The sequence below is a fragment of the Hyperolius riggenbachi genome, chromosome 2, assembly GCF_040937935.1.
Source record: "Hyperolius riggenbachi isolate aHypRig1 chromosome 2, aHypRig1.pri, whole genome shotgun sequence".
Classification (NCBI taxonomy): domain Eukaryota; kingdom Metazoa; phylum Chordata; class Amphibia; order Anura; family Hyperoliidae; genus Hyperolius; species Hyperolius riggenbachi.
Window position 1 is genome coordinate 565,479,327 of NC_090647.1, and position 12,174 is coordinate 565,491,500.

Genomic DNA, 12,174 nt, shown 5'->3' on the forward strand with positions numbered 1-12,174 from the left:
GATTCTGTAGCCTGCTCGCTATCTGCACGCTACTCTGGGCCTGTGTGGATTACCTTACAAGCACCAGCTGGTGAGACCTATGCTTCCTGTGTAAGCTGCTGCCTGATTACTGAGGGAATTGCCTGTCATCTGTGACTGCTTGTGCATGGCTGCAACACTACAACATCATCCAGGCTGCACAGACATAAGGACAGAGGAGCAGACTATCAGTACTGTACCTGCATGTAATGGTGAGACCTATGCTTCCTGTGTAAGCTGCTGCCTGATAACTGAGGGAATTGCCTGTCATCTGTGACTTGCTTGTGCATGGCTGAAACACTACAGCATCACACTATGGGCTTGAGTCACTAAACCATGATAACTCAAATATCACACCTTATCAAATATATCACACCTCATCAAAGTTAACACGCCTTATCAGAGTAGCATAGCGAGCTCTACGAACCCGCAGGGGCTCAGGGCAGGACGAGTGCCTTTGCCAATTAGCAGGTATAAGTTTGTTTCGCTTGCTATGCTACTCTGATAAGGTGTGATATATTTGATAAGGTGTGATATCTTTTCATAAGGTGTGATATTTGAGTTATCACAGTTTAGTGAATCAAGGCCAATGAGTACTGTATCTGCGTTAACTGGTGACACCTTTGCTTCCCATGCATGCTGTTGCTAATCATTGCATACAAATCCCCGCATACTGAGCACTGTGCATTGTGATCTAGCTTAGACACCATCTGTGCTCACCTGCTGAAGCACAGGGCCGGTTCTCTCATGAAGCAAGGCGAAACATTTGCATCAGGCACAGAGATGACAGGTGCAGCATGTTTGTTCTGTGTATACACTAACAGCATGCAGTCAAAGCAAGAGGAGAAGTGAGACGAGAGGGAGGTGAAGAGGTCAAAAGCAGCTTGCTGTGCTGTGTGAGGAGGACTGTGACAGCGAGTGAGGAGGGGGAGGCAGGTGAGCAGCATTGGGGAAAAGCAGCTTGTTATGCTGTGTGAGGAGTCTGACAGTGAGTGAGGAAGGGGGAGGCTTAAGAGCATCATTGGGGAAAAGCAGCTTGTTGTGCTGTGTGAGGAGTCTGACAGTGAGTGAGGAGGGTAAGGCAGGAGGTCATCATTGGGGAAAAGCAGCTTGTTGTGCTGTGTGAGGAGTCTGACAGTGAGTGAGGAGGGGGGAGGCAGGAGAGTATCATTGGGGAAAAGCAGCTTGTTGTGCTGTGTGAGGAGTGTGACAGTGAGTGAGGAGGGGGGAGGCAGGAGAGCATCATTGGGGAAAAGCAGCTTGTTGTGCTGTGTGAGGAGTCTGACAGTGAGTGAGGAGGGGGGAGGCAGGAGATCAGCATTGGGGAAAAGCAGCATGTTGTGCTGTGTGAGGATTCTTACAGTGAGTGAGGAGGGGGAGAGGCAGGAGAGCATAATTGGGGAAAAGCAGCTTGTTGTGCTGTGTGAGGAGTCCGACAGTGAGTGAGGAGGGGGGAGGCAGGAGAGCATCATTGGGGAAAAGCAGCTTGTTGTGCTGTGTGAGGAGTGACAGTGAGTGAAGAGGGGGGAGGCAGGAGAGCAGCATTGGGGAAAAGCAGCTTGTTGTGCTGTGTGAGGAGTTTGACAGTGAGTGAGGAGGGGGAGGCAGGAGAGCAGCATTGGGGAAAAGCAGCTTGTTGTGCTGTGGGAGGAACCTGACAGTGAGTGAGGAGGGGCGAGGCAGGAGAGCATCATTGGGGAAAAGCAGCTTGTTGTGCTGTGTGAGGAGTCTGACAGTGAGTGAGGAGGGGGAGGCAGTAGAGCAGCATTGAGGAAAAGCAGCTTGTTGTGCTGTGTGAGGAGTGACAGTGAGTGAGGAAGGGGGAGGCAGGAGAGCATCATTGGGGAAAAGCAGCTTGTTGTGCTGTGTGAGAAGTCTGACAGTGAGTAAGGAGAGGGGAGGCAGGAGAGCATCATTGGGGAAAAGCAGCTTGTTGTGCTGTGTGAGGAGTCTGGCAGTGAGTGAGGAGGGAGGGGAGGCAGGAGAGCATCATTGGGGAAAAGCAGCTTGTTGTGCTGTGTGAGGAGTCTGACAGTGAGTGAGGAGGGGGGAGGCAGGAGAGCATCATTGGGGAAAAGCAGCTTGTTGTGCTGTGTGAGAAGTCTGACAGTGAGTGAGGAGGGGGAGGCAGGAGAGCAGCATTGGGGAAAAGCAGCTTGTTGTGCTGTGTGAGGAGTCTGACAGTGAGTGAGGAGGGGAGAGGCAGGAGAGCAGCATTGGGGAAAAGCAGCTTGTTGTGCTGTGTGAGGAGTCTGACAGTGAGTGAGGAGGGGGAGGCAGGAGAGCAGCATTGGGGAACAGCAGCTTGTTGTGCTGTGTGAGGAGTCTGACAGTGAGTGAGGAGGGGGGAAGCAGGAGAGCAGTATTGGGGAAAAGCAGCTTGTTATGCTGTGTGAGGAGGGGGAGGCAGGAGAGCAGCATTGGGGAAAAGCAGCTTGTTGTGCTGTGTGAGGAGTCTGGCAGTGAGTGAGGAGGGAGGGGAGGCAGGAGAGCATCATTGGGGAAAAGCAGCTTGTTGTGCTGTGTGAGGAGTCTGACAGTGAGTGAGGAGGGGGGAGGCAGGAGAGCATCATTGGGGAAAAGCAGCGTGTTGTGCTGTGTGAGGAGTCTGACAGTGAGTGAGGAGGGGAGAGGCAGGAGAGCAGCATTGGGGAAAAGCAACTTGTTGTGCTGTGTGAGGAGTCTGACAGTGAGTGAGGAGGGGGGAGGCAGGAGAGCATCATTGGGGAAAAGCAGCGTGTTGTGCTGTGTGAGGAGTCTGACAGTGAGTGAGGAGGGGAGAGGCAGGAGAGCAGCATTGGGGAAAAGCAGCTTGCTGTGCTGTGTGAGGAGTCTGACAGTGAGTGAGGAGGGGGGAGGCAGGAGAGCATCATTGGGGAAAAGCAGCTTGTTGTGCTGTGTGAGGAGTGTGACAGTGAGTGAGGAGGGTGGAGGCGGGAGAGCAGCATTGGGGAAAAACAGCTTGTTGTGCTGTGTGAGGAGTCTGAGGAGCGCATTCTCAAAAGTTTGCCTCAGGCAGTAAAAAGTCTAGCACCGGCCCTACTGAAGCATTGAAAAGATAAAATGACTCCTAACTCATACCTCCCAACTTTTTGAGATGAGAAAGAGGGACACTTAGGCCTCTTTCACAATGGGACGTTGCGTTTGATGCAACGTTAAGGTCGCATAACGTGCCCCTAACGCAACGCATGTTAGTTTTGAAGTTGGACGTTATATTGAACTGCGTTATGCGTCTCTTGGTGCGCCGTTTTCGTCGAATACTGATAGAACGAAAACGGCGCATGCGTCACATTTTAAAAAAAAATCCAAAAACATTACTGAGCATGTGCAAACAGTCCAACGTAGCTAATAATGCAGATAACGCACAGCATGCAGCACTTTGTAATATTGCTACACGTTACACACAACGCAACGTGTGCACTGTGAATGTCGCACATACTTTGTATTGCTGTGCGTTAGTCTGTGTTAGTACTTTTTATAACGTGCGACTTTAACGTCCCGCTGTGAAAGCAGCCTTAAAGGACAACTGTAGTGAGAAATACTGGAGGCTGCCATATTTACTTCCTTTTAAGTAATATTAGTTGCCTGGCTATCCTGCTGATCCTCTATCTCTAATACTTTTAGCCATAGACCCTGAACAAGCATGCGGCAGATAGGTGTTTGACATTTTTGTCACATCTCACAAGATTAGCTGAATACTTGTTTCTGGTATGATTCAGACACTACTGCAGCCAAATAGATCAGCAGGGCTGCCAGGCAACTGGTATTATTTAGAAGCAAATAAATATGGCAGCCTCCTTGTAACTCTTACTAGAGTTGTCCTTTAAGCCACGCCCCTGCCACACCCCTGATCACGCCCCCGTCACACTCTTAGTCACACATACCATAATGATTTCATAAGAAAAATATGTTTTATAAATCAAACCACACTGGTCCTTTCTATTCTGGTTCATTTTCCTTCATATTAACATTTTACAATTAGTAATATATCAATTTAAAGGATGGGAATAAAGTTTAAAGTCAATCAAACACATTTTTTAGTAGAGAAATATATATATTTACATAGAAAGAGGGACAAAGTCCTGAAAGAGGGACATTTTGGAGCTATGCCAACTATTTATTGACTGAATTAAGATCCAGTGCTATAGTATACTTTACGTGCTTGAATATGACAAATTCTGATATAGTAAACTACTTTGTCAGTCACTTGGAGTCTACTATTACACAGAGAATACTATAAAGGGAGTCTACTGTAAAAAAAACAAAAAAAAACAGTATTGTATATTTTGTACAGATGGACCACTTTGTATCTCTGAAACGTTGTAACTCGAGACGTTTGTAAGTAGAGGACTGTCTGTATGTCTGTATATAGAGAGATACCCCGGGCCTCAGGGCCGGGCCGAGGCATAGGCTGGAGAGGCTCCAGCCTCAGGGCGCAGTGTAGGAGGGGGCGCAGAATTCATTCAGCTGTCATTCCTAATTGTGTTTGAAGCAGAAAGAAATAAGAAAAGGGGATACATGGCAGTGACTGCAAACTAGATATTAAGGTGTTGGGGAGGTTGTGGGCCCATGGGGGCCTCTTAGTCTAATAGCAATTAGTGTGTGACGGCTGGGGTGGGAGGGATGGAGGGGCGCATTTTGGTGTCTTAGCCTTGGGTGCTGGAGGACCTTGTCCTGGCTCTGCCGGGCCTGTATATACAGTATACGGCTACACAGACGCTGCAATCTCAGATTCTTCTGCTCATACTCTTCTACCATTAAAAACTTTCTTTCCATGTCTGTGTCCAGCTGTCCACCAGTTTTCCACAACTGACAGTTAACTCAGTTTGCATTCCTCTGTAGCCATAGCAACAGTCATCAGACTGCCCACAAGATCCAGTATCCCTGCCTCAGCCATTCCCTGCCCAGAGGGGGAGGAGCTGTACCTGGTTCTTGCACACCTGGACTGATCTAGCAATTGGCAGTGCCTGGGGCACACTAATCTTGCGGTTTCACTCATGCTGCAGTCACAGTGAGGCAGTGCGGTGTAACAGCAGCTCTGACATGCGACTTACCGCTCTGCAATGCACCACCTATGCGGCGTTCAGCGTTGCAGCATAACGGCGTGTAGCATCGTAACGTGCTGCATGTAGTGTTACCACAAAACGCGCTAGTGACAGTGAAGCATACTTTGCATGGACTGGATGCTTAACGCAAGCATAACATACGGCGCTGCTTCCCAGATCTGCTGCATCCCGCTGCCACAGGGAACACAATGCACGGCTCTGTGTGATCCCAGCCTGAGGAACACTGCGGAGTGGCTGTGCAAGTGCTTATGTGTACACACAAGATGAAGTTTTGTCACCCATAATGTTACCCATAGTGAACCTGCATCCCTCTGAATGTGCCTGACAGTAACCTGAACTGATCACTAACCTTCTCCCTTCCCCTGACGTTCAACCTGCTATTTACCACTAAGTAGCTTTAAAGGATACCCGAGGTGACATGATGAGATAGACATGTGTATGTACAGTGCCTAGCACACAAATAACTAGGCTGTGTGTTTTTTTTTCTTTTTCTGCCTAAAAGGTTAAAAAATCAGGTATGCAGGTCAGGACTGAGTCAGACTACAGCATAGTCCTCACTGATAAAGAAATACAGCCATAAAACACTTTCCTAGCAGAAAATGGTTTCTGAGAGCAGAAAGAGATAAAAAGCTGCCCGTGTATTGGTGCTGGGTGCAAAGATTTGTGCGTGAACAGTATTACTTCACATGATAAGCGAAGGTTTGCATGCGATCACGTACGATTATCACGCAAAGTAACGATTTTCGCAAAGGTTTGCGCGCGGCAGCCGTGTGATAATTGCTCTGATAGCAGTTATCACACTTTACTGAATCGAGCCCATAGCGTGAAGCGGCAGCGCTAGCTCACCTGATACATAGATAAGGTGATCTCTGCAGTTGTAAACTGTCTGTGTTTGTGCTTCTTGTCCTCCTGTACTATGTCTATGCCATGTGTACCACAAAAAATTCCGAATATAGCGTGTGCTGTATTTGGCTAAATAAATCTGATTCTGATTCTGAGATCGCAGACCTCTCATCTCCCCCTAGTGCAGCAGAAGCCGTCACTAGGGGGAGCTGTGCGGGAGATAGGAGGTCTGTGATCACCGCTGGATCAGGTGAGCTAGTACTGCCCCATCACACTATACACGGGCAGTGGAGGGGGCACAGGAGGGAAGAGAGGGGGACAAACAGGCACAAAGAGGGACACAGCAACACACAGGAGGGCAGGAGGACACAGGGGGGCTCAACTAGGGCACGGAGGAGGACACAAGTAGGACAGCGGACACATGGGGGACAGAAGGGGACATATAGGCGACACAGGAGGATACAATTATTAGGGGAGAACATCTACAAGACGCTCCTGGTCCTGGAACATGAACGCACCAGATTTAGTATTTTTTTCCCCTGGTTTTTGCCCTGTAAACCTAGGTGCGTCTTAGTCTGTAGGGTCTTATATTCCCAAATATACGGTACATTTCTCTCAGAGTAATATGCACTAAAAACTACAGTAGGTAGTATCGGACAGATCTGATTTTGGACTAGTTCATTTCCTCATGAGGGATTCTCACTATTGTCTTAAGGCTAGGTTCACAGTGGTGTGTTGCATATCGCACGCTATATAGTATGCGTGAACTGCAATGGAGACTGGCCATATACTCTAATGCAAAGCCTGTATGCAGCGAGTTAGACTAAAGCGATCAGTTACAACGCAGTGCTGTGAACATGAAATGAGGACTCAAAAGTGAGTAAGTTGAATGGATCGATTGTTTGTCATTGCTAACACCAATTATCATCTGAACCAATTCACTAGGACAAATCGGTCTACCGTCTACATGGACGATAATTGCTGTCTTTTAACATTGTTGGGACAATATTTTTTTTTTCAGACAATTCTTGGCCAGACCATCATTTATCATTCATTTCCAACAATCCAACGATGGCGGTCTAGCATCAGCATGCATACGGAGATTTAGCCCTACCTAGCCAATCACAATGATCATCTCACGTGATAAAACATCTATTGTGGACTGCACTCATTTCCTGTCACTTTTCAGGAGGCTTGGTTTCAGAGCAGGCACCTCCTCTCCCACTATGTGGGCTGCATCACAGCGGTGGTCATGTGACACTGAGGACTAGACTGCGTCACAGCCAGGGGCGCCTTTAGGCATAGGCAGTACAGGCCATTGCCTGGAGTGCCATTGGTCCTGGGGGCGCCATGTTGCTGGATTAAGCCCCGCCCCTGAACAAAGCCCCACCCCCTGAGTGAATCTCTGCCCCCATGGGTGATCTATTTCCTGCATCTGCTTAGCGTAAGTTGCAGGCAGCTGCCACTGCGTCCCTCTGTGCCTTGTGCATCCTTTTTCCCCCTTTTTGCCTCCTTCTGTCCCTTTTGAGCCTCCTTCAGTCCCCCTGTGCCTCCTTATTTGCCCCTTTGTGCCTTCTTCTGTCTCCCTGTGGCTCTGTCTGTCCCCCTCTGCCTCCTTCTGTCTCCCTGTGCCTCCTAACATCCCACTCTGCCTTCTTTTGTCCCCCCTTGTGTGCCCCCTCCGGTCCCTCTTTGTGCATCCTTCTGTTTCCCTCTGTACCTCCTACTGCCACCCTGTGCCTCCTTCTGCTCCCCTTTGTGCTTTTTTCTGTCCCCAATTGTCCCTCCTTCTGCCCACTTTGTGCAACCTCCTGTCCCCCTGTATGCCTCCTTCAGTCCCCCTGTGCCTCCTTCTGTCCTCTTTTGTGCCTCCTTTTGGCTCTCACGCCTTCTTCTATCCCCCTGTACCTCCCGCTGCCCCTCTGTGTACCTCCTTCTGTCCTCCTGTGCCTCCTTCTGTCCCCCTGTGTGCCTCCTTTTGTCCTCCTTTATGACTTCTTCTGACCTCCTTTGTGCCTCATGAAAGTGTATCCCTGCCTATGTGTATTTTCTGGTGAAACACTGTCCACATTACGTGTATTTTCTGGTGAAACGCTACCCGCATTGTGTATTTTTCTAGGGAAATGCTGCTGCATTACGATTATCTTCTGCTGAAATGCTGCCGCATTACAACTCTTTTCATGGAGGGGGGGGGTGGGGGGGGAGCACCACAGGTTTTCTCGCCTGGAGTGACAAAATGGCTAGAGGCGCCCCTGGTCACAGAGGTGGTCACATGACTCTGAGGACTGGGCTGAGTTACAGCAGTGGTCCCGTGACTGAGGACTGGGCTGAGTCTTATCGGTGGTCATGTAACTGAGGACTGGGCTGCGTCAAAGCGGTGGTCACATCACTGAGGACTGAGCTACGTCACATCATTAGTCACGTGACTCTGAGGACTGGGCTGACTGAGTCTCAGTAGTGGTCATGTGACTGAGGACTGGGCTGCGTCACAGCGGTGGTCATGTGACTAAGGACTGGCACTACACAGAGAATTTTATGTGTGCATCAAACCAAGTTGAACCTGACAAATCTGGCTTTGCAAATTTTGCCTAATTGGCTTGGTTTCCAGTTGTATGGGGGCTTTGGGAAGCCTCCCCGTGGCGCTCCTGGATAGTGCTAATGTAGCATGAACTAATTCCCGCAGGGCGATCGCTTTGCGGTATTGGTTTTTGGACCCTGCATAGTTTGGCATGCGAAAGCAAATGCATATTTGCATGAGCAATATCTCGTGAGAAGCCAATTAGGCCTAATTTGCAAAGCCAGATTTGCCAGGTTCAACTTGGTTTGATGCACACATAACATTCTCTGTGTAGTGTGACTGAGGACTGGACTGTGTCATAACGGTGGTCACGTGACTCTGAGGACTGGGCTGCGTCACAGCAGTGCTCACATGATAGTGAGGACTGGGTCACATCAGTGGTCACGTGACTCTGAGGACTGGGTTACTTCACATAGGAAGGTGACATGGCTCTGAGAACTAGGCTGCGTCACAGCCATTGTCACATGACTCCGAGGACTGGGCTGTGTCACAGCCATGGTCACATGACTCCGAGGACTGGGCTGTGTCACAGCCATGGTGTTACAATAGTGCACTGTTGACCGTTCCACTGAGGTGAGTCTCCCGAGTGCAGAGTCTAAGTGACCACGGGTCTTCACCAGGAGGGGGTGATGGGCCGCAACCCCTAGTGGGTTACTGACTACTTTAGCTGCCTAGTGCCCACCAGGTTGCACACAGGAAGGACTCCAACAGTGGGTAAGAGAACAGATGACACCTCAATGTGGAGGCAGGTAGTTTGAGGAGGATCCAGTAGTACTGAAGGAACAAGGTAATCCGGTATCAAGCTGCGGTATATGATTGTAATCCAGGTCCGGGTAACAAGCTAAGGTCAGGGCAGACGGCAATCCAGGAGAGTCAGAGATGAGCTAAGGGTCAGACCGGGTAAAGCAGATCAGAGTAGTCTAAGAACAAGCCGGGTTGGTAACAGAGATCAATCAGGAAAATAAGCAGAGCTTCAGGCGTGCTCACACACTAGCTGACAGAGGAATCAGCAAGGAGCGCTGTGAGCAGATGCCTTATATACTGGAGGAGGGCTGGCCTTTCAATTGAATTGCGCGCCACTGCGCATGCGTACTTTCGTTTGTCACCAGCCGTGCATGCGTATTACGCACTTATGTCCCGCGGCTCCTACTTCCGGCGCCATTACCCTCAGCGGCAAACTCTGAGTCTTCTGAGATGACGCACATGTGCGCCTAAGCGTTCCTCTCACACAGACCACTCAGAAGTGCCGGCTCCCGATGAGACACAGAGTCCCGTGCCTCTTGCAGCAACAAAGTCCATCCAGGCCGCAGACCCCTGGAACATGACAGGGCTGCCAGAACATCAGACTGTGGTAAGATTCTTGAGTGATCCTGACACATGGTCACGTGACTCTGAGGACTGGGTGCGTCACAGCCATGGTCACGTGACTCTGAAGACTGGGCTGCGTCACAGCCATGGTCACGTGACTCTGAAGACTGGGCTGTGTCACAGCCATGGTCACGTGACTCTGAAGACTGGGCTGCGTCACAGCCATGGTCACGTGACTGAAGACTGGGCTGTGTCACAGCCATGGTCACATGACTCTGAGGACTGGGCTGTATCACAGCCATGGTCACGTGACTCTGAAGACTGGGCTGCGTCACAGCCATGGTCACATGACCCTGAAGACTGGGCTGTGTCACAGCCATGGTCACATGACTCTGAAGACTGGGCTGCGTCACAGCAGTGGTCATGTGACACTGAGGTCTGGGCTGTGTCACAGCCATGGTCATGTGACTCTGGCGGAGGAGAGGAAGCAGTTACCAAAGACCTGAGCTCTGACGGAAGAGAAGGTGGAATTCTGAACTCGCTTGCGCAGAATGTCGACTTTTAAACAAAACATTTCATGTGCATTAGAGAAGTCAAATAATTAACGACATAATGAGCACATAAAAAAATTGCACCTGAAATGGCGCTTTAATCCCCAGCGTTTGACTGGCCAGCGTGGACCTGCTCTGCGGATTTATGGGGAATTCCTGTTTCCTCGCCTGTAAATCGCTCGCCATTCGCAGGCAATAAACTATAAAAGATTCCTATAAAAGTCGGTGGAATTCGTCCATCTGGACGCAGCGAGGCCAATCGTTAACACCTCGCTTTCCTCGCCGTCCCGAACAGGCAGAACGCGGGACGGACAGAGGAGCGTTCCAATAACAGGTGCAGAGGGGGCAGCGCTCAGGGGGACACCTACAGGTCAGACTATGACTTTTATACTTCTTGCCAGGGGATGTTTTCCTGACAATTAGGAGGTTTTATGAGGCTGATCGCAGCCATTCTCTTCTTGCGTTTTATCATTTCCACCTTCCCCGAATGTCACATATTGTTCCCGCATTTTGGACAGTTTTCGCCACTTTACATCAGTCTGTCCACTTTTCACCAAAACACACCGCAAGCCAACAGGGCTGTATCCATTAGTCTTTATACAGGGGTGTAACAATAGACCCTGCGAGGGATGCAGCTGCAGGGGGGCCCAAAAGCTGCAGGGGGCCCCATGGGGGAGATGTTTCTTTTCTCTGTCCAGAAAGACTGACAACTAAGGGCACAGAAAGAAAAAAAAACGTTCTGCTCTCTGCACAATTGTTCTAATGACTGCATCTGAACAGCCACTGATAACGAATCATACAAAGTTTTGTAGACAAAGATTTGTAGACCGTCCCTCCTTACTCCCGCCCTGAGCCCAATCGCGTCCTGTAGCTGTTTAGGACATGATCCCCACACTTTGATTGGCACAATAGGCTGCCTATCAAGTGACTGGCAGCCTATTGGGCCAATCAAAATGCAGGAATAACGTCCTAAACAGCTACAGGACGCAATTGGGCTCAGGGCGGGAGTAAGGAGCGGCCACTAATTACAAGGGAGTGCATCTAAATCAGCAGCACATGCTACACAGCGGTAGAGAATGCTGAGGACTTTAACTCAAACTAAGCTGCCCTGCTTTAGCAGCTCCGCTTAGTGAATCAAGCTCAATATCGTAAAATGTTGGCTATACCCCACTCCTTTTTTCCTGGTGCCGTTATTTAAAGTATGCGTGCAGGGCAGCCCCAGGTAAGATGCAGGTATACACTGTACCCAGAGGGGGGGGGGGGGCAGGACAGCCTCCAGGTAAGATGCAGGTATACACTGTACCCAGAAGGGGGGGGGGGCAGGACAGCCTCCAGGTAAGATGCAGGTATAGCTGGTCCTGACTATACACTGTACCCAGAGGGAGGGGCAGGGCAGCCCCCAGGTAAGATGCAGGTATAGCTGGGCCTGACTATACACTGTACCCAGAGGGAGGGGCAGGGCAGCCTCCAGGTAAGATGCAGGTGTAGCTGGTCCTGACTATACACTGTACCCAGGGGGAGGGGCGGGGCAGCCTCCAAGTTAGATGCAGGTATAGCTGGTCCTGACTATACACTGTACCCAGAGGGAGGGGCAGGGCAGCCTCTAGGTAAGATGCAAGTATAGCCTGTCCTGACTATACACTGTACCCAGAGGGAGGGGCAGGGCAGCCCCCAGGTAAGATGCAGGTATAACTGGTCCTGACTATACACTGTACCTAGAGGGAGGGGCAGGGCAGCCCCCAGGTAAGATGCAGGTATAGCTGGTCCTGACTATACACTGTACCCAGAGGGAGGGGCGGGGCAGCCCCCA

At 50.1% G+C, this 12,174-nt stretch overlaps 1 protein-coding gene across 1 annotated transcript in view; it reads left to right on the plus strand.

Moving 5' to 3' along the window:
• WARS2 (tryptophanyl tRNA synthetase 2, mitochondrial) overlaps positions 1-12,174 on the plus strand; it is a 102,813-nt gene continuing 90,639 nt past the window's right edge. Inside the window, exon 1 of the mRNA XM_068270985.1 lies at positions 1-230. Coding sequence (XP_068127086.1) covers positions 228-230 — 3 coding nt within the window. The 5' untranslated portion in view covers positions 1-227. The remainder of the gene's footprint in view (positions 231-12,174) is intronic.